Raw genomic sequence first — 19249 nt, 5'->3', positions numbered from 1 at the left:
GGATTTAGAAACAAAATCAGAGAGAAGACTTGCAGTTTTCAAGGGAGAGAGGTGTGGAAGAAGCATTGACAGGGATTTTGGGGTTAGTAGATGCAAACCATTACATATAGAATGGATAAACAAGGACCTACTGTACAGCACAGGGAACTATACTCAATATCCTGTACTAAGCCAGGATGGAAAAGAAAAGAAAATATAAGATAAAATAAGATAACACACAATCAGAGATAATTCAACAAATAGGGATCAGAACTGAAGTAATGGGAACTTCAAAATGATTTTAGCAATCCCAGAAACAAGAATGAATCTTAAATTGAAATAACCTGTCAACAGAATCCATGGCAGGCAGGAGGCAGGTGCAGACCCTTTCATGAAGTATCCAGTAGTCCCCTGAGTTCTATCTGTACATGGAACCTCCAGAAGAGTCCTAGGACACCTAGAGTACCCTGGTCTAGGAGGTCAGGAAGTTGGGTAAGTTGGACAATTAGAATGTGCAATATTAGGATATTAGGCCTTTGGGGCATGGAGGGTTCTTAGCATAGTACTGAGGAAATGGGATGGGAGATAGGAAGAATCCAAGCTGTTTTATTTCTTTTCTTTTTTTTTTTTTTTTTTTAATTTTTTATTTTTTTATTTTTCAGTGGGTTTTGTCATACATTGATGTGAATCAACCATAGAGTTACATGAATTCCCCATCCCGGTCTCCCATCCCACCTCCCTCTCCACCCGATTCCTCTGGATCTTCCCAGCCCAACAGGCCCGAGCACTTGACTCATGCCTCCCACCTGGGCTGGTGGTCTGTTTCACCACAGATAATATACATGCTGTTCTTTCGAAACATCCCACCCTCCCCTTCTCCTACAGAGTTCAAAAGTCTGTTCTGTACTTCTGCGTCTCTTCTTCTGCCCTGCATATAGGGCCATTGTTACCATCTTTCTAAATTCCGTATATATGTGTTAGTATACTGTAATGTTCTTTATCTTTCTGGCTCACCTCACTCTGTATAATGGGCTCCAGTTTCATCCATCTCATTAGAACTGATTCAAATGAATTCTTTTTAACGGCTGAGTAATATTCCATGGTGTATATGTACCACAGCTTCCTTATCCATTCATCTGCTGATGGGCATCTAGGTTGCTTCCATGTCCTGGCTATTATAAACAGTGCTGCGATGAACATTGGGGTGCACGTGTCTCTTTCAGATCTGGATTCCTCAGTGTGTATGCCCAGAAGTGGTATTGCTGGGTCATATGGCAGTTCTATTTCCAGTTTTTTAAGAAATCTCCACGCTGTTTTCCATAGTGGGTGTACTAGTTTGCATTTCCACCAACAGTGTAAGAGGGTTCCCTAAGCAATCCAAGCTGTTTTAACAAATAGGTCTATAATTGCCTCCTGACTGCCACGGACTCTTCTGATAGGATATGCTATTTCAGTTGAAGATTTATTCTGGATCCTGCAATTGCTAAATTCATCTTGAAGTTCCCATTACTTCAATTCTGATTTCCATTTATTGAATTATCTCCTATTTTGTTTTATTTTATCTTGTCTTAATCTGTCTGCAATGTGGCAGACCTGGGTTTGATCCCTGGATCAGGAAGATCCCATGGAGAAGACAATGGCTACCCACTCCAGTTTTGTTTCCTGGAGAATTCCATAGACAGAGGAGCCTTGTGGGCTACAGTCCGTGGGGTAGTAAAGAGTCGACACAACTGAGTGACTAACACTTTCACTTTCACACAGACTATGTGCCAAGAACTGCTATTTAGTCAGGAAGATAATTATTCAAATTCCTAACTTGCCCAGAGAGATGGCCTTTTCTTATCTAGTATCAGTATCTTTATTTTTATTTCAGTTTAAGAGATTTCCTGAGCACACCATTAGATAACAGATAAAACTGAGATATTAAAATTTTTTATCTAAACTCCTATTTTTTTTTTTTTTTTTTTTCCTGGCTGTTCTGTCAGACCCATGGGCACTCCCTTTGGACCACAGGCTACACTATATTTATTATGCTGTATTGAAATGATTCATGCTAATTTTACTATTAGACATAAGAAAGTCTAACTTTCAGTTTTATTTGTAAATGCTGCATCCATACATAGACACATAATGGCCATTAGGAGATGACATTTGTTAAATTTGAGAGTACATCAAACCTGTAAATTACCTGAAAACAGGAGACTTTCAATGACAAAACATTCCTTCTGACCAGAGACTATCTCAGGACACCAAACATCTTCACATTGGTAGAATCTTCTGAAATAGGTAGATTATGTGTCATATAACCTACAAAAATAAATGTTTAGAGACTTTGGTACCCTTAAAGACTTACTATTTACTGCATCTCCAGAGCTTATATTTTTCACATACTATTTTAGAAAGACATTTATAAAAATATTATTGAAAAAGTAATGGAAAAAATAAATGAAAAAAATTATAGAAGATTATATTGGCTTTCTAATGTAAATTAAATTAATAAGAAAATTTTGATTAGTTCATGTAAATGAACATAGAGGTTTATTCTTTTCATAGACAAAAACCCTGTTATATTAGTTCTTGATAAACTTCTCTTTGGGTTTTTGCTTATGAGGACTTTTCCTCCCCTCTCAAAGGAAGGGCTTTGGGCTTTCCCAGTCTCTTGCACAATCTTAGTCAAATGAGGTCAACCAGTTTCAGAAAATATTACATTTCTCAAGGGATTAAGGCAGAATGAGTCAGAAACAAACATTTCCAAGGAGAAGTTATTTCCTCATATGGGTTGAAAACCTAGTGCTGGTTATTCACCATTTGGAGGCAAAGACATTCAGAGTATGTAGAATGTAGAATCTCTGACAAATTTGTCCTTTTGACACTGGATACAGTACTATGGTTAATAGACAGCATTTCTCTTTTAAATAGTTGAATTCACAGCTTGATGAGGAATCCTTGAAGTTCATTTTCTCTGGAAAGGTTAAGAATTCATGAGAGATTGAAAAAAATAATAATACCAGGCTGATACAAGATTCAACATTCCTTTAAGTATTTGGGGGTGTATGTGTCTATATTTGTTGTGTGAAGTAGGAATGAACTTGAGATGTTGGACTTAGTTTTTATGTGCATAAATTGTGTCTAGTAACACATTAAAATGATGATATTTTGGATATGTTAATTTTTTATATTAATTGATACTATTCTTATTTAATGTGGGCATTAGAAAATTTAAAATTGCACATGAGATTCAATTATATCTATAATAGATAACACTGATGAATATTTACTCAATGTGCTCTTGCTCAGAGACAACAGAAAGTTCACATAGATAAGCAACACCTTAGAATAAAACTATTTGAAAAATAAAATTGTTTTGTTCAGTAAGGAACAAAGTTATTTGACCCCAAATCATCAAGGTTATTTTTTTCACAATATCATAATCTGTTATTGAATTTGTTAGTAGCTCTGCTCTTATTACCAAGTATTTCTCCCTTCTTTCCCAGTGATAATGTATCTATCTTCTATGACCCAATGTGTTAAAATATTTTCCCCAGACTGTCCCCTGTCAGTTTTCTTGGATGATAACTGGGTCACAGGGACAGATATCACCAATTATATCATGTGATGTATCCTGCAGCTCCTGAGGAAACTGTGGCTGGACCAGACGAGTCAGCAGGATCTGCAGCTACCCTCAAGCTTTGCCCTCATGAAGAATTCCTGAAACTGTGTAAAGAAAGGGCTGGAGAGGTGCTGTGTTCTGTACATTAAAGGGAGGAAGAGAAACAACTGCTTTCACTAATTACACAATTTCTTAAAGCAGTCATTACCGAACAGCAGGGTGGGGACAGTGGTAATTTTGTTTATAAATACTTCGAGTAGGAGGAAATCACATGGCCTCAAACAAACTCCAATTCTCTTCCCCTATGATAAAATATGTCTCTCTTTTTTTTCATTTATTTGTTGTCAAATATATTTGGGGTTTATTAGAATTTTAGCTGTAGTCATAGAATCAAAATATTTATGAAATAACATGGCTGAGTAATAATCAGTTGCAATCTAATTAAAAAATGTTAACATGTGCAAAACATAATAAGTTAGTGTTAAAAATAGTATCAAAATAATGTTACCTAAGGCAAATGATCTTTGGTGTATTTATTTTCAGCTGGATCCAATGGCAAATATCTCCTAGTTTTTATACAATTTGACCTGAATCTTGAAAGTTAAGAAAGATTTGACTAGATGTAGAAGAAAGGCAAGAAGGAGAGGGTAGGAGTTGTTCTAGTCTCCTCAAGATTCTTGAGTAACCATCACAAATACGTTTTGGATCCTGTTCTGGGCTTTTCAAAGATAATTCACTTTCAATTTGTACTTTTTTCTATTGTCAATTTAATCCATTAGTAAGAGAGAGGAAGGGCAGTGTCTTCTGGTACGGGATAGGAGAGGGGACAATTATGCAAGCCCTTAAAAGCAACAATGATTGGTATATGAAAGTTTAAGAGAAATTTTGGTAAACAAAACTCACTGCATATCAATTTCCTGTAGATCTATCCAATAAAGCAGAGAAAGGACCGCACTCGTCTGGCTCTCATCATATGCAATACAGAGTTTGATCATCTGCCTACCAGGGATGGTGCTGCCCTTGACATCCTTGGAATGAAGCAGCTGCTTGAGGATCTTGGCTACACTGTGGAAGTAGAAGAAAAACTCACAGCCAGCGTAAGGGTCCCTCACCCACCCTGACACATATTCAGCACATATCCTTCTACTAACTAGGGAACTTTATAATACTAAGCAAATGCCTTAACAACCATAGGTCTCATTTATGTGCATGTGTATATCTAAGTGTGTGAATGTGTATTGTAAAGTAAATATTAAGATAGGTGAAATCTGTGTCGCTTTAGAGTTTCAAACATCCTTAATTCCATAAAACCTGGAAAAAAAAAAAAACAAAAAAAAAACACCTGATGGGCATGTATACCCACACAATTCTGAAGTGTGAAGATTGATATTCAGCCCTAGTATTTCCCAGAAAATTCTGGAGTAAAGAATGCTAGCAGGAGTGAGCTCCTATTCACAGCATTCACATAAATGCTGAATCCTGACTCTGCCAGAGGCTGTGCTGGCATGGGGAATGGGTCAGTAAATGAGACAGAAGGTTCCCAGCTCACACTGATGTAGGTTAACTTGCTGGGTGACAGGGAATGATCAAGCCATAAGCAAAACAGAGCATTTCAGAGATTTGATGTATCTGTATGTCTTTAAGATTGAAAAGAAAGTGAAAAGGAAAAAGGAAACAAAAGAATACATTGGTGAATGAGGAGTAATAATGTTTGATTGTTTTACTGATAACATAATAATAAATGATAATGTTTCACAATCATGACCAAGAAAAGCATCTTTGAGGAGATAATGACTGTCAGAGACAAGATAGCTCTAGAAAGATGTGAATGAAATATATTCCAAGAAGGCATGACTACAGGTGAAAAGTCTGAACTGAATATGAAACTATTACATGAATAGTAGGAAGAGATCTGTATAACCAGAGGAGGAAGAAGAACGTCAGGAGAAGCACGCTCATGTCAGAAGTTTTATTTTATTTTAAGTATGATTGGGAGTGTTTTAGAAGGAAAATGGTATGATATGTTTATATTCAAGTTTCTTATTAAGTAATGAGAGAAAGGAAACAGTTGAAAGGGAAAGTATATAGTGACAATAAACAAATGTAAAATGTATTAAGAGAACAGGTTATATCAGGAGCAAAATTTGAGTCTACTGATTCATTATAGAAACAAAAATAAAATTATCATTGAACATCCACTATGTAAAGACACTGTAACTGAAATGTTACAGACACTTCTTATACTGATCATAATAAATAGGAGGTCAGTTTAATTTTAATGCTTGTCCTATTGAAGTAAGACTTTGTGGTCTTTTCAGGACATGGAATCAGTTCTGTGGAAATTTGCTGCACGTGAAGAGCACAAATTCTCAGACAGTACATTCTTGGTGTTAATGTCTCATGGCATCCTGGATGGGATCTGCGGGACTATGCACAGTGATGAAAAACCAGATGTGCTACCTTATGACACCGTCTTCCGGATATTCAACAACCGTAATTGCCTCAGTCTAAAGGACAAACCTAAAGTCATCATTGTCCAGGCCTGCAGAGGTGGTGAGTTGTGAGATGAAGAATCCAAAGTTCATAAAGATCATAAAGGTGTTTGTAATGCATGTTTTATTTCTAGGTGAAACAATCTTAAACTAAATTGATTTATTAGGAAATTCCATTTAGGCAGGTGGTCTCATGAGACTTGTTAGCTGATAAATTAGCTGATAAATTTAATCCAAACTAAGTGACGAAGGAGATCACTAGAATCCTCAAAAAAATTAGACACAATTATTCTAAGTTTGGAATGAAATAATTTAAATGGTTGCTTTGCTTGTAAGTGTTTTACAGACATTTTAATGTTCTCTGGCTTGAGAGGAACTTCATTTGAAAGTCAGGATATTATATAAAGCAATATATTTTTCTTTTTTTCCTCTTACATTATTGAAATGAAAATGACTTGGGAGATGAGAAAACTTGGGATTTCAGGGAAATTTTTTTGTTTTCTTCTTTTTTTTTTTTTTTTTCTGACTCCCAATCACTATTTTAACTTTTAGAGCAGTTTTTAAAGATGAAATGTAGAAATAATTTAGCTATAAAATGATAAATATGCTCCGAGATTATGCAGGTAAGGCTTTAACTCCTTTGTTATTCTCAGCAAATGCATTCCTCCAGTTTTACCATGTTTTTACTCTTAATTGGCATATTGCTCAATGACATAAGGAAGAAGCAGTGCTGGGTGGAGATGCACTCACATTTGTGTATTTGTGTGTGTACTTCTGTGTATAAAACTAGTTGGAGTAAACATTGTAAAATAATGAGGTAATTGCAGTAGTCACACTGAGGGAGACACACAGTGTGAAGAAAGTTGATGTCTCTACAGCGAACCGTGGGGAACTCTGGGTCAGTGACTCCCCAGCAGCCCTGGTGGACGACTTTTTCCAGCCACCCGAGAGCCTGGAAGAAGACGCTGTTTACAAGACCCACGTGGAGAAGGACTTCATTGCCTTCTGTTCCTCAACGCCACGTATGTGTCTCTCAGTTGCAGACAGGGGTTTGTGGGTCTAAGGCTATCTCTGAATGATTCAAAAAAAAAAAAAAAAAATTAGTAGCGATGATTTGATACAAATTTTGAATACTGTCAATATGTTTTACTTTTTCTTCACTTTTAAAAATTGATTTTTATTATCTGTTTCACTTTACAGCCAAAGATATAGTAACCATTAAAACAACATAATAAAAGATAATCCCTTTACCATCACACTGGTTAAAAACAGATTATTGATTCAGTTTTCTATTAAATCCATTTAACATTTTGAGTATAGTTTTTATGGATCTAAGGACTGACTTCCCTTTCTTAAAAATTATCAACTCCAACTTAATGTTCTCTATTATTTCTCATCTGCACTTCTTAGAGTAGCACCATAAGCATGCATTAGCAAGTAGGTGCATGTCCTTCTAAAAGAAGAAGAAAATGATAAAATGGGGCTTATTATTAGTAAGGGAACAGCACTTATTTCTTAAACTTCACATAATCATCTTGAGAGGCCTTATATCTGAGCATCCCTAACTTGAAAATTTTAATAACTCATCACTTTATGGAGGCACAATTAACATAAAAAAGCTCTACATGTTTAATGTATATAGTTTAATGAGTTAGGGAGATAAGTATCTACCACTATCTGTTATCTGATATACCAAAAGCATATCCTTCCCTTACAAAAGTTTCATTAGATCTATTCATTTATTTTGTTCCCTATATTGTGAAAGACATCATGGTTTATAATCTGTAAACAACCACCTGTATGATTATGGGGAAATTCTTCCTTCTGAACCTGTATTCCTTCCTCTGTAAAATAGGATAATTACAATCATCTCTCAAGGCTCTTTTCAAAGCCAAGTGGATAAACATAAGTCACATAGTAGAGAGTCAGTCTCCAAAAGACAATGCAATCTCCATGAAATGAACTTCAGTTGTGATGATCTGCTTCTTTAGTTGAACTTCTTTTGGAAAATGAGTTAATGGAAGGTTGTAAGTTCTTCCCCTAAATATGTCAAGATAATTCCCAAGATATATTTTTGTTTTAAAAGACAAAAAAAGTAAAAAAAAAAAATTATGAACACCACAGCCCAAGGCTTACCACTCCCTATCATCATAGATAATGTGTCCTGGAGAGACATCAAAAAAGGTTCTCTCTTCATTACACGACTCATCACATGCTTCCAAAAATATGCTTGGTGCTGTCATCTCGAGGAAGTATTTAGGAAGGTAAGTTCATTTTTTCAAAATCATTTATTTGTTAAGGAAAACTTAAATATTATTTGCCTTTCAAGTGAAAATGACAGATTTTTTCAGGCACACAAAAGTAGTGTAGCACTTGGTTTCTTTAATCTAGGTATTTAATATCTGATATACAAAAAGACTGCATTAATGCACCACAGAAGAACAAAATGTAACAAAATATGAACGTGTATCTTATGGGCTATAAGTTCTTATAATTCAAAGAATGGAAAGCATATTGGATTAATTTTCACTGCTTCATTTAATATATATAGTGTTATATTTATATATATATATACATATATATATATATATATAAAATATATATAGTGGTCTACTTAGTAATGTGCTATATCTTTGTGGCACAGATGTAAGTGAGACAGATGTGATATAAGGCTACCTAGAGCTTACTTTCTTATGAGAGAGATGGGTATTGAATAAATATTCCAACAAACACATTGTGTGATACAAGTTGTGGTAAGATCCATGAAGAGAAGTTCCTAGGAAATGTGAACAGCTTGCAAAGAATATCAATGACTTAGAAACTGAACAGCAAGGACATTTGAAAGAGACAGAGGTGAAAAAATTCTTTGAATAGAGTGGTCCAGAAGGGAAGGCTCGATACACATTCCCCACCTCAGGACATTCCCTATTTCCTCCCTCCTTCCTAATTTATTTTTTTTTCATAACTCTTACCATCACCCAGATAATATATATTTGTGTGTTTGCTATCTTCATTAACTTACTTTAATGCAAGCTCATGAAGCCTGGGATTTATTCAATACTCAACATGCTAGCAAGTAGGAATTAATAGTCATTGAAGAAATAAATGCATGAATGTGTGAATAAATGTCCCTCCTTTTTCAGTTAGAAAGTTACTGGTATTACGAACATGGGAAAGTAGTTGTTTTTAAACTAAAACCATAGAGAATAATAATACTTCTGTGGGAAAAGAAGAATATATCTTTCATGAACTGAAGAAGTTACAACATAAACTGAGTCAGGGTCTCAGTGAATAGGAACATAGAAAGTTAAGTCTTATTGAAAGAATAAGATTTAAACATTACATTTTCAAGGGAATTCATCAGAAAAGATTAGAAATAGTAGATCTAAGTAATTAAAATTTCACTGATCAGTCTATGGGGATAAAACAAAAAGCTTCAAAGATCAACTTAGTGGTGGAACTGTGACTCTTGCTCATCATTCAGACCTTATGGACAAACCCTACAATATTACATTGAAGAGTTAGACTTATTGGATGTAGAAGATAGAGGATCTCTGAGGTTCAGTTCTCATGAACAAACACCAAAGGATAATTAATCATCAGATCTATAGATCAGAAATGGAAAGTAGAGAAAATGAAATTTGAAAGTACTTTAGGCATAGGGCTTGAGCCTTGATGGCTCAAAGGGTAAAGAATCTGCTTGCAATGCAGGAAACCCAGGTTCCATCCCTGGGTCAGGAAGATCCCCTGGAGAAGGGAATAGCACTTCCCCTATTCTCCCTTAGAGAATTCCTGGACAAAAATTTTGTGGTGCCACCAGAAGTCGGACATGACTGAGAGACTGAGGTATGTATTTTGAGATAAAGAGACTATTCTGACATTGGGTGTTATATCTAAGAGGTAGAATAGCAGCAAAAAGGAGTTAAAATACCCAAGGGTTTGGTTCCATCAATCCTAGAGCACCCTTCATTCAAAAAAAAAAAACAAACAAAAAAAAAAAAAAACAAAAAAAACTTTGGCTTATTTTGCAAAACATTTTCTGAGATGCATAAGAGATATGTATCATCTAGAATCTCTTTTTGTTTTTAGGTACAACAATCATTTGAAAAACCAAATGTTAAAGCTCAGATGCCCACTGTTGAACGACTTTCTATGACAAGATATTTCTACCTCTTTCCTGGCAACTGAAAATAGTAAGTATAAAGAGATGTTGTTGACAGGCAAAAGAAATAGGAAAGGGATATTAATAGTGAGGATCAATGACAGCTCATTGCTTTAGTTGTCAATTAGTAAATTGGTAATCCTTGTTGATGTAATTTGGCAATATGTTATTTGTTTACTCTATATATATGCATCTGGATCCCCCTCTCATAGACAACAAAAGGAGTCCAAAATCCAGTATTGGGTGCAATCACAAAAATGATAGAATGATCTCTGTACACTTCCAAGGCAAACAATTCAATATCACAGTAATCCAAGTCTATGCCAAAGTCTATAAAGTAATCCAATCACTAATGTGAAAGAAGCTGAAGTTGAAGGGTTCTATGATGACCTACAAGGCCTTCTAGAACTAACACCAAAAACAAGATGTCATTTTCATCATAGGGGACTGGAATGCAAAAGTAGGGAGTCTAGAGATCCCTGGAGTAACAGGCAAGTTTGACCTCGGAGCACAAAACAAAGCAGAGCAAAGGCTAAGAGTTTTGCCAAGAGAACACACTGGTCGTAGAAAACATTCTCTTCCAACAACACAAGAGACAACTCTACACATGGATATCACCAGATGGTCAATACTAAAATCAGATTGATTATGTTCTTTGCAGTCAAAGATGGAGAAGTTCTATGCAGTCAGCAAAAACAAGACTAGGGGTTGACTGTGGCTCAGATCATGAGCTTCTTATTGCAAAATTCAGAGTTAAACTGAAGAAAGTAGGGGAAACCACTATACCATTCAGGTATGACCTAAATATACCATGTTAATGGATTGGAAGAATCAATATAGTGAAAATGAGCACACTACCTGAAGCAATCAACCAATTTAGTGCAATCCCTATCAAGCTACCAATGGTATTTTTCACAGAAATAAAACAAATAATGTCACAGTTTGTATGGAAACACCAAAAAGCCTCAAGTAGCCAAAGCAATCTTGAGAAATAAGAATGGAACTGGAGGAATCAACCTGCCTGACTTCATACTATACTACAAAGCTACAGGCATCAAGACAGTATGGTACTGGCACAAAGACAGAAATATAGATCAATAGAACAAAATAGAAATCCCAGAGATAAATCCACCCATCTGTGGACACCTTATCTTTGATAAAGGAGGCAAAAATATACAATTAAGAAAAGACAATCTCTTTAACAAATGGTGCTGGAAAACTGACAAGTCACATGTAAAAGAATGAAACTAGGACACTTGCTAACACCACACATAAAAATAAACTCAAAATGGATTAAAGATCTAAATGTAAGACCAAAAACTATAAAATTCTTAGAGGAAAACATAGGCAGAGCACTCTCTGACATAAATCACATCAAGATCCTCTATGACTCACCTCCCAGAGTAATGGAAGTAAAAATAAAAATAAATAAATGGAACCTAAATAAACTTAAAAGTTTTTGCACAGTAAAGTAAACTATAAGCAAAGTGAAAAGACAGCCATCAGAGTGGGAGAAAATAATAGCAAATGAGGCAACTGACAAAGAGTTAACCTCTAAAATATACAAGCAGTACATGAAACTCAATACCAGAAAAATAAACAACCCAATCAAAAAATGGGCCAAAAAGCTAAACAGACATTTCTACAAAGAAGCCTTACAGATGGCTAACAAACACATGAAAAGACACTCAACATCACTCATTATCAGATAAATGCAAATCAAAACCACAATGACGTGTCATCTTGCACCAGTCAGAATGGCCATCATAAAAAGGCTACAAACAATAAACACTGCAGAGGGTGTGGAGAAAAGGGAACCTTCTTACACTGTTAGTGGGAATGCAAACTAGCACAGCCACTATGGAGAACAGTGTCATGATTCCTTAAAAAAAAACAAACAACAACAGCAAAAAAAAACAGGGAATAGAACTGCCACATGACTCAGCAATCCCACTGCTGGGCTTACAGATCGAAGAAACCAGAATTGAAAAAGGCATGTACCCCAATGTTCATTGCAGCACTGTTTACCATAGATAGGACATGGAAGCAACCTAGATGTCCATTGACAGAAAAATGGATAAACAAGTTGTGGTACATGTAAACAATGGAATATTACTCAGTGATAAAAAAAAAAAAAGAATGCATTTGAGTCAGTTCTAATAAGGTGGATGAAGCTGGATCCTATTATACAGTGTGAAGTAAGTCATAAAAAGAAACACCAAAACAGTATGTTAATGCATATAAATGGAATTTAGAAAGATGGTAACGATGACCCTAGATGCAAGACAACAAAAGAGACATAGTTGTAAAGAACAGATATTTGGTCTTTGTGGGAGAAGGCAAGGGTGGGATGATATGAGAGAACAGCATTGAAACATACGCATTACCATAGGTAAAAAGGATGACCAGTGTAAGTTCAATACATGAAGCAGAACACTCAAAGCTTGTGCTCTGGGACAACTCAAAGGGGTGGGGTGGGGAGGGAAGTGAGAGGATAGTTCAAGATGGGGGGACACTTATACACTCATAGCTGATTCATCTCAATGTATGGCAAAAACCACCACAATATTGCAAAATAATTAGCCTCCAGTTAAAATAAATAAATAAATAAAGTTTAAAAAAGATTATGTTTTATTGTAAACTTCATCTCAGTGCTAGAAATATTTACCTACCATCTTCTACTCCTGGTTTCTGACACTCTGGTTACATAAACCCATGGATACTTCAGCAGAATAACTTTTAGTTTCTAATTAGCCCTATGGAACCACTTTTGGGGGTTGAATTATTTATTTGACTAATATTTATTGAGCCTTTACTATGTTCCGAGTTCTATTATAGATGCTTAGAATATACCAGTGAACAAGATAAATGGGATCCTTGCTCTCAAAAAGCTCATACTCTAGTGAGTGGAGACAGAATCTAAATATACAAGCAAGTAGATATATATATCAGAGAGTGGTATGAGCTAAGGGAAAATAAATAAATAAAAAAGGCTAAAGAGACACAAAATGATAGACACTGTACTGTTATAGATAGATCACTTTGGAAAGGCTAGTTTGAAGTGATGAAATGATTTGAAATCAGAACAGATAGAGAAGTGGGGTGAACCTCATAGTTCTATGTGTAAAATGCATCCCAACACCAGAAACAGGAAGCAAGGTCCTGAGGCAGATGTGTGCTTAAGCTGTTTAGATGCTGCAAAAAGACAGCTGGCTAGAGAATGTGAGTGGGAGAAATGGCAGAGTGAAATTCAGGAAAATGGTATAATCTCACTTAGACTTTACAAAGATCACTCTGATTACTTATTGGTAAATAGCTACAAAGGTCACCAATAGAAGGTAGGGGGAATGGCAAAAGCATGTGGAAGAAAATAAGAAAAAGAATCACAGTAAGGATTAGATTGACGACTTCCAGGGATTACTATGTTGATTTTCTGTTTTTTTTTTTTCTCTTCTCCAGAAAATCACAGGAAATTTAACCATTTATCAGCTTCAAGAAGCATTTTTATCAGCACAGCATCCATGTTTAACCTTTTGTCTTTCAATTAAAGTGGAAACAAATGAACTGTTCTTTGGGGTCCTCTAAGAAAGAATTTCAATTAAAACTGTGGATAGATGGAAATAAAGTGGAAGAAGCAAAGTGAATGTTCTAGTTGTATTGCATATAATGCCTGCACTTTATTGAGTGAAGAGAACTAATCATGACTTGCTCTCAGCAGCAGGGTGAAAGGAGATGGTGCCCATCTGGAGACAAGGACCACAAACTGGGTCACCTCCTCCTTTGATCACTCATCAAACCTTGCAGCTAGAATGATTTGGAAAAATTTTTCTAATTTATTATTTAACCAACATCACAGGTCGAGTTAATTTTTTTCAGAAAGTTATTATGATACCTGTGCATCTTTCTTCTTATCCATAAATTAATTTGCTTTCTTGTTGATGATTTTTCTTTCCAGTTTTCAAAGCTTCAGGAAATTTTTGTTATTTAGCAAACACTTGGTAATTGTCTAAAATAAATTGGGCTTGTGATTTAAGATGGTATAACTGGGTGTGCTGGTATAGAAAGAGAGACATTATTAGATAAAGAACAGCTAAGAGTGTGGGAAATGTCAGCAATGGGAAAGAAAATGTTAACATTTCTGGAAAGTGAATGTCAGTAGAGGAATTTTGGCAACATGGCCATCTGAGCTACTGACTAAGAAGATGCACCACTTCAATTACATACATGCAGAATGCTGAATAGATATTTCAGTACATGCTGAACTGCATTACAAAATAAAATGATTCTCTATATATCAAATACTACCATAATAAGTAATATCTGCTATTTGTTAAAATTATTTGAAAGATTTTGATTATTGTAAGGGATATTGTATATTTAAGTCACTACTTTAATCCTCACAACTGCATTATGAAGTAATCACTATTAATACTTCTATTTTACAAATAATGAAATAAAAGAAAATAGAGCTTAAGAGATGTTCCTAAAGTGACACATAAAGTAGGTGGCCACACCAGGATTTGAGTGCAATCAGATTTGTTCTGAAATCTGAATTGCTAACCACTGCACCACACTACCTCTCTAAAAAGGAGAGACTGTAATTGTACAGGTTTTCAGTTATAAGAGTTAACTGAAATTTGAATTGTAATGGTTAACTAACAGTACGAAGACTTGTGGTGTAGACATTTCTGTACCTCTCCACATGGAACCAAAGATCCCAAAACACAGAAACACATCACAATAATCAAATATGTACAGAGATAAACTTTCTTCTCTGACTAATGCATGATAACATTAAAAACCCAATAACACAAAGACTGCAACAAATTTCTACATAATTAGAAATAAAAACACACGCACATAGTATATGCATATATAAGCATAAGTTATACAATATACATACAGATATAAAATAAGAAAGGAAAACATATGAACTGAGTATTCAACTTGAGAAGTCAGAAAAATACTGAACCATTAAGAAAATAGAAGAGAGCAAATGATAAAGATTTATATATATATATATATATATATATATATATATATATATATATATATATACAATGAGACAGTAACAGAACAAAACAAAAATTTGGGCAGATTCTTAAAAAAAAAGAAAGAAAGAAAAAACTTTTCCTTTAAAAGTGAAGTGAAAGTGTTAATCACTCAGTCCTGTTCAATTCGTTGTGACCCCATGGACAGTAGCTTGCCAGTCTCCTCTGTCCATGGAATTTTCCCGGCAAGAATACCGGAATGGACTGCCATTTCCTTCTCCAGGGAATCTTCCCAATCCAGGGATTGAACACTGGTCTCCTGCATTGCAGGAAGATTCTTACAGTCTGAGCCACTAAGCACAACGCTTCCTTTAAAAAGGACTCATTAAATAGCAGACATTCATCAGGATTGAGTATGAAAAAATAGAATAAGCACAAAGACAATATTAGCGGTAAAGAGATATAATAAATAGAGATAAACATAAACAAAAAAATCACGAGAATATAGTACATAACATTGATGGAATTCTAGAAAAACTAAATTAGCAAATGAGGATATAAAGAAATGAAAAGACAAATGAATCAATAAATAATAAATTCAGTAAATTTTCTTTGGTATATCTACTGGGAAAAAAAAAAAAAAGAAGAAGAAGAAGAGACCCAAAGGACTGTAGAGAAGTGTCTTACAAAACTTTTAAGAATTGATAAGTCAATTTTATTTAAATGCTTCCATATAATAAAAAGAGAAATAAACTTCTTAAGTTTCTTTCAGGGCTAGTATAAAACTGACTAGAGAAGGAAATGGCAACCCACTCCAGTATTCTTGCCTGGAGAATCCCATGGACAGAGGAGCCTGGCAGACTACAGTCTATAGGGTCGCAAGAGTTGGACACGACTTAGCAACTAAACTAACTAACAAAACTGATACAAAACCAGAGAAGTAGAGGCAAAGTTAGAAAAATACAAGCTGGTTTTTCAGGTGCATTGATGTAAATATTCTAAACAACATGCTAGCAAAGCAATTGTAGTCATATAGGAAACATTGCTGATATTTTTAAATAAGCTAGTAATTAGTTTGGAAATGAAGTTTTAGTTTAATAAAAATTTTTATGGAAGCCTTCCTCAAAATAAGAGATTAAAAAATTCTATTCGATTTGGCACTAGATTTCAAGGTAGTAAAATATATAAACTAAAATTTTTTGAAGCCAAGACACAAAGCCATCACTGTTTCTGAAAATATGATTTTATTCATTGAAAATTTTTAAAAGGAATAATATAATCCTCTAATTTGTAAAAACTGAGATCAATATACAACATTTAATAGCATTCTTGTATTCAAAACACAACCAATTAAACACTTTTTTAAAATTAATTAATTTATTTTAATTGGAGAATAATTACAATATTGTGATGGTTTTTGCTATACATAAACATGAATAGCCATAGGTATACATGTGTCCCTTTCATCTTGAACCCCTCTCCCACCTCTCTCCTCACCTTTCCCTTCTAAGTTGCCTCAGTACACCAGCTTTGGGTGCTCTACCTCATGGATCAAATTCACCCTGGTTATCTATTTTACATATGGTAAAATATATGTTTCATTACTATTCTCTCAAATCATTCCAACCTTGCCTTCTCCAGTTGAGTCCAAAAATCTGTTCTTTATAACTGTGTCTTCTCTGCTGCCCTGCATGTGGAATCATTAGTATCATCTTTTTAAATTCCATTTATATGTGTTAATAATATTTGTCTTTTTCTTTCTGACCCATTTTACTCTGTATAATAGGTTCCAGATTCATCCACCTTATTAGAATTGACTCAAATACATTTATTTTTATAGCTGAGTAATATTCCATTGTGTATATGTACCATAAATTCCTTATCCACTCAACTGCTGATGGACATCTAGGTTGCTTCCATGTCCTAGGTTTTGTAAATAGTACTGCAATGAACATTGGGGTACATGTGTCTCTTTTAATTCAGGTTTCCTCAGAGTATATACCTAGCAGTGGGATTGCTGGGTCATATGGCAATCTATTCCCAGTTTTTTTTTTTTTTTTTTTTTTTTAAGGACTTTTCACACTGTTCTCCATATTTGCATTACCACCAACAGTGTAAGAGGGTTCCCTTTTCTCCAGCATTTATTGTTTGTAGATTTTTTGATGAGATAATAACCATTCTGACTGACGCAAGATGATACCTCACTGGAGTTTTGATTTACACTTCTATAATAATGAATGATATTGAACATCTTTTTGTGTCACTATTAGTCACCTGTATTTCTTCTCTGGAGAAATGTCTGTTTAGGTCTTTTGCCCTTTTATGAATGGGTTGTTTGCTTTCTGGTATTTAGCTGTTTGAGCCACTCATGTATTTTGGAGATTAATGTTTTGTCAGTTGTTTTGTTTGCTATTATTTTCTCCCATTCTGAGGGCTGCCTTTTTTTTTTTTTTTTTTTTAACCTTGCTTATAGTTTTCCTTTGTTGTGCAAAAAATTTTCCTTTAATTAAGTCCTATTTTCTTATTTTTGTTTTTATTTCCATTACTCTGGGAGGTAGATCATGGATGATCATGATGTGATTTATTTCAGAGTGTTCTGACTGTTTTTTCCTAAGAATTTTATAGTTTCGGGTCATACATTTAGGTCTTTAACCCATTTTGAGTTATTTTTGTGTATGGTGTTAGATAATGTTCTAGTTTCATTCTTTTACACATGGGTGACTGATTTGCCCAGCACCACTTATTGAAGAGACTGTCTTTTCCCCGTTGAATATTTTTGCCTCTTTTGTGAGAGTTAAGTTGTCTATGGGTGTTTGAATCTATCTCTGGACGTTCTACTTTGTTCTGTTTACCTATACTTTTTTTTCTTTGTGCCAGTACCATACTGTCTTGATGACTGTAACTTTGCTTTAGCCTAAAGTAAGAAAGATTGATTCCTCCAGTTCCATTCTTCTTTTTCAAGATTATTTTGGCTCTTCAGGGTCTTTTGTGTTTCCATACAAATTGTGAAATTATTTTTTCTAGTTCTGTGAAAAGTATCATTGATTATTTGATAGGGATTGCATTGAATCTATAGATTCCTTTGGGTAGAATACTCATTTTCGCTATACTGATTCTTCCAATCCAAGAAAATGGTATATTTCTCCATCTATTTGTGTAATCTTTGACTTCATTCATCGGTGTTTTATAGTTTTCTGGTACAAATCTTTTGTTTCCTTAGGTAAAATTATTCCTAAGTATTTTATTCTTTCCATTGCAATGGTGAATGTGATTGTTTCCTTAATTTATCTTTCTGATATTTCATTGTTAGTGTATATAAATTCAATGGATTTCTGTGTATTAATTTAATCCTGCAGCTTTAATATATTCATTGGTTTTCTGATGGCATCTTTGGGGTTTCCTGTGTAAAGAACATGCCATCTGGAAACAGTGTTTTACTTCTTCTTTTCCAATCTAGATTCATCTCACTATTTTTTTCTTCAACTATGTTGAACAATAGTGGTGAGAATGGTCACCCTTGTCTTGTTCTCATTGATTGATTTGTGAATACTGAAAAATCTTTGTATCCCTGCAATAAAGTCCGTTGGTCATGATACGATTGGTGTTAGCACCTCTCTAAATTTTTGGTAGAATTCATCTGTGAAGCCATATGGTTCTGGGATTTTGCTTGTTGGAAAATTTTTGAGTAGAGTTTTGATTTCCATGCTTGTGATTGATCTGTTCACATTTTCTATTTCTTCCTGTTTTAGTTCTGGAAAGTTATAATTTTCTAAGAATTTCTCCATTTCTCCCAAGTTGCCCATATTATTAGCATATAGTTGCTCATAGTAGTCTCTTATGATTGTTTGAATTTCTGTGTTGCTTGTAATTTCTCCATTTTCATTTCAAATTTTATTGATTTGAGTCTTCTCCCTTTTGTTGTTGGTGATTCTGGCAAACATATTTTCTATTTTGTTTAACTTCTCGAAGAACCATCTTTACTGACCTATAGTCTCCTTCATTTCTTGGTCATTAA

General features: G+C 34.6%; 1 protein-coding gene across 1 annotated transcript in view; it reads left to right on the top strand.

Annotated features, from left to right (window-relative positions):
* Positions 1–14556, top strand: part of LOC136175979 (caspase-1-like) — a 33857-nt gene extending 19301 nt beyond the window's left edge. Inside the window, exons 12-18 of the mRNA XM_065946150.1 lie at positions 3608–3717; positions 4513–4686; positions 5908–6142; positions 6960–7103; positions 8236–8345; positions 10171–10274; positions 13703–14556. Of these exons, the coding sequence (XP_065802222.1) occupies positions 3608–3717; positions 4513–4686; positions 5908–6142; positions 6960–7103; positions 8236–8345; positions 10171–10269 (872 nt within the window). The 3' untranslated portion in view covers positions 10270–10274; positions 13703–14556. The remainder of the gene's footprint in view (positions 1–3607; positions 3718–4512; positions 4687–5907; positions 6143–6959; positions 7104–8235; positions 8346–10170; positions 10275–13702) is intronic.
* Positions 14557–19249: the final 4693 nt, after the last annotated feature.

Source organism: Muntiacus reevesi, chromosome 9 (genome assembly GCF_963930625.1).
Source record: "Muntiacus reevesi chromosome 9, mMunRee1.1, whole genome shotgun sequence".
Lineage (NCBI taxonomy): Eukaryota > Metazoa > Chordata > Mammalia > Artiodactyla > Cervidae > Muntiacus > Muntiacus reevesi.
This window is presented reverse-complemented; position numbering and strand designations above follow the sequence as displayed.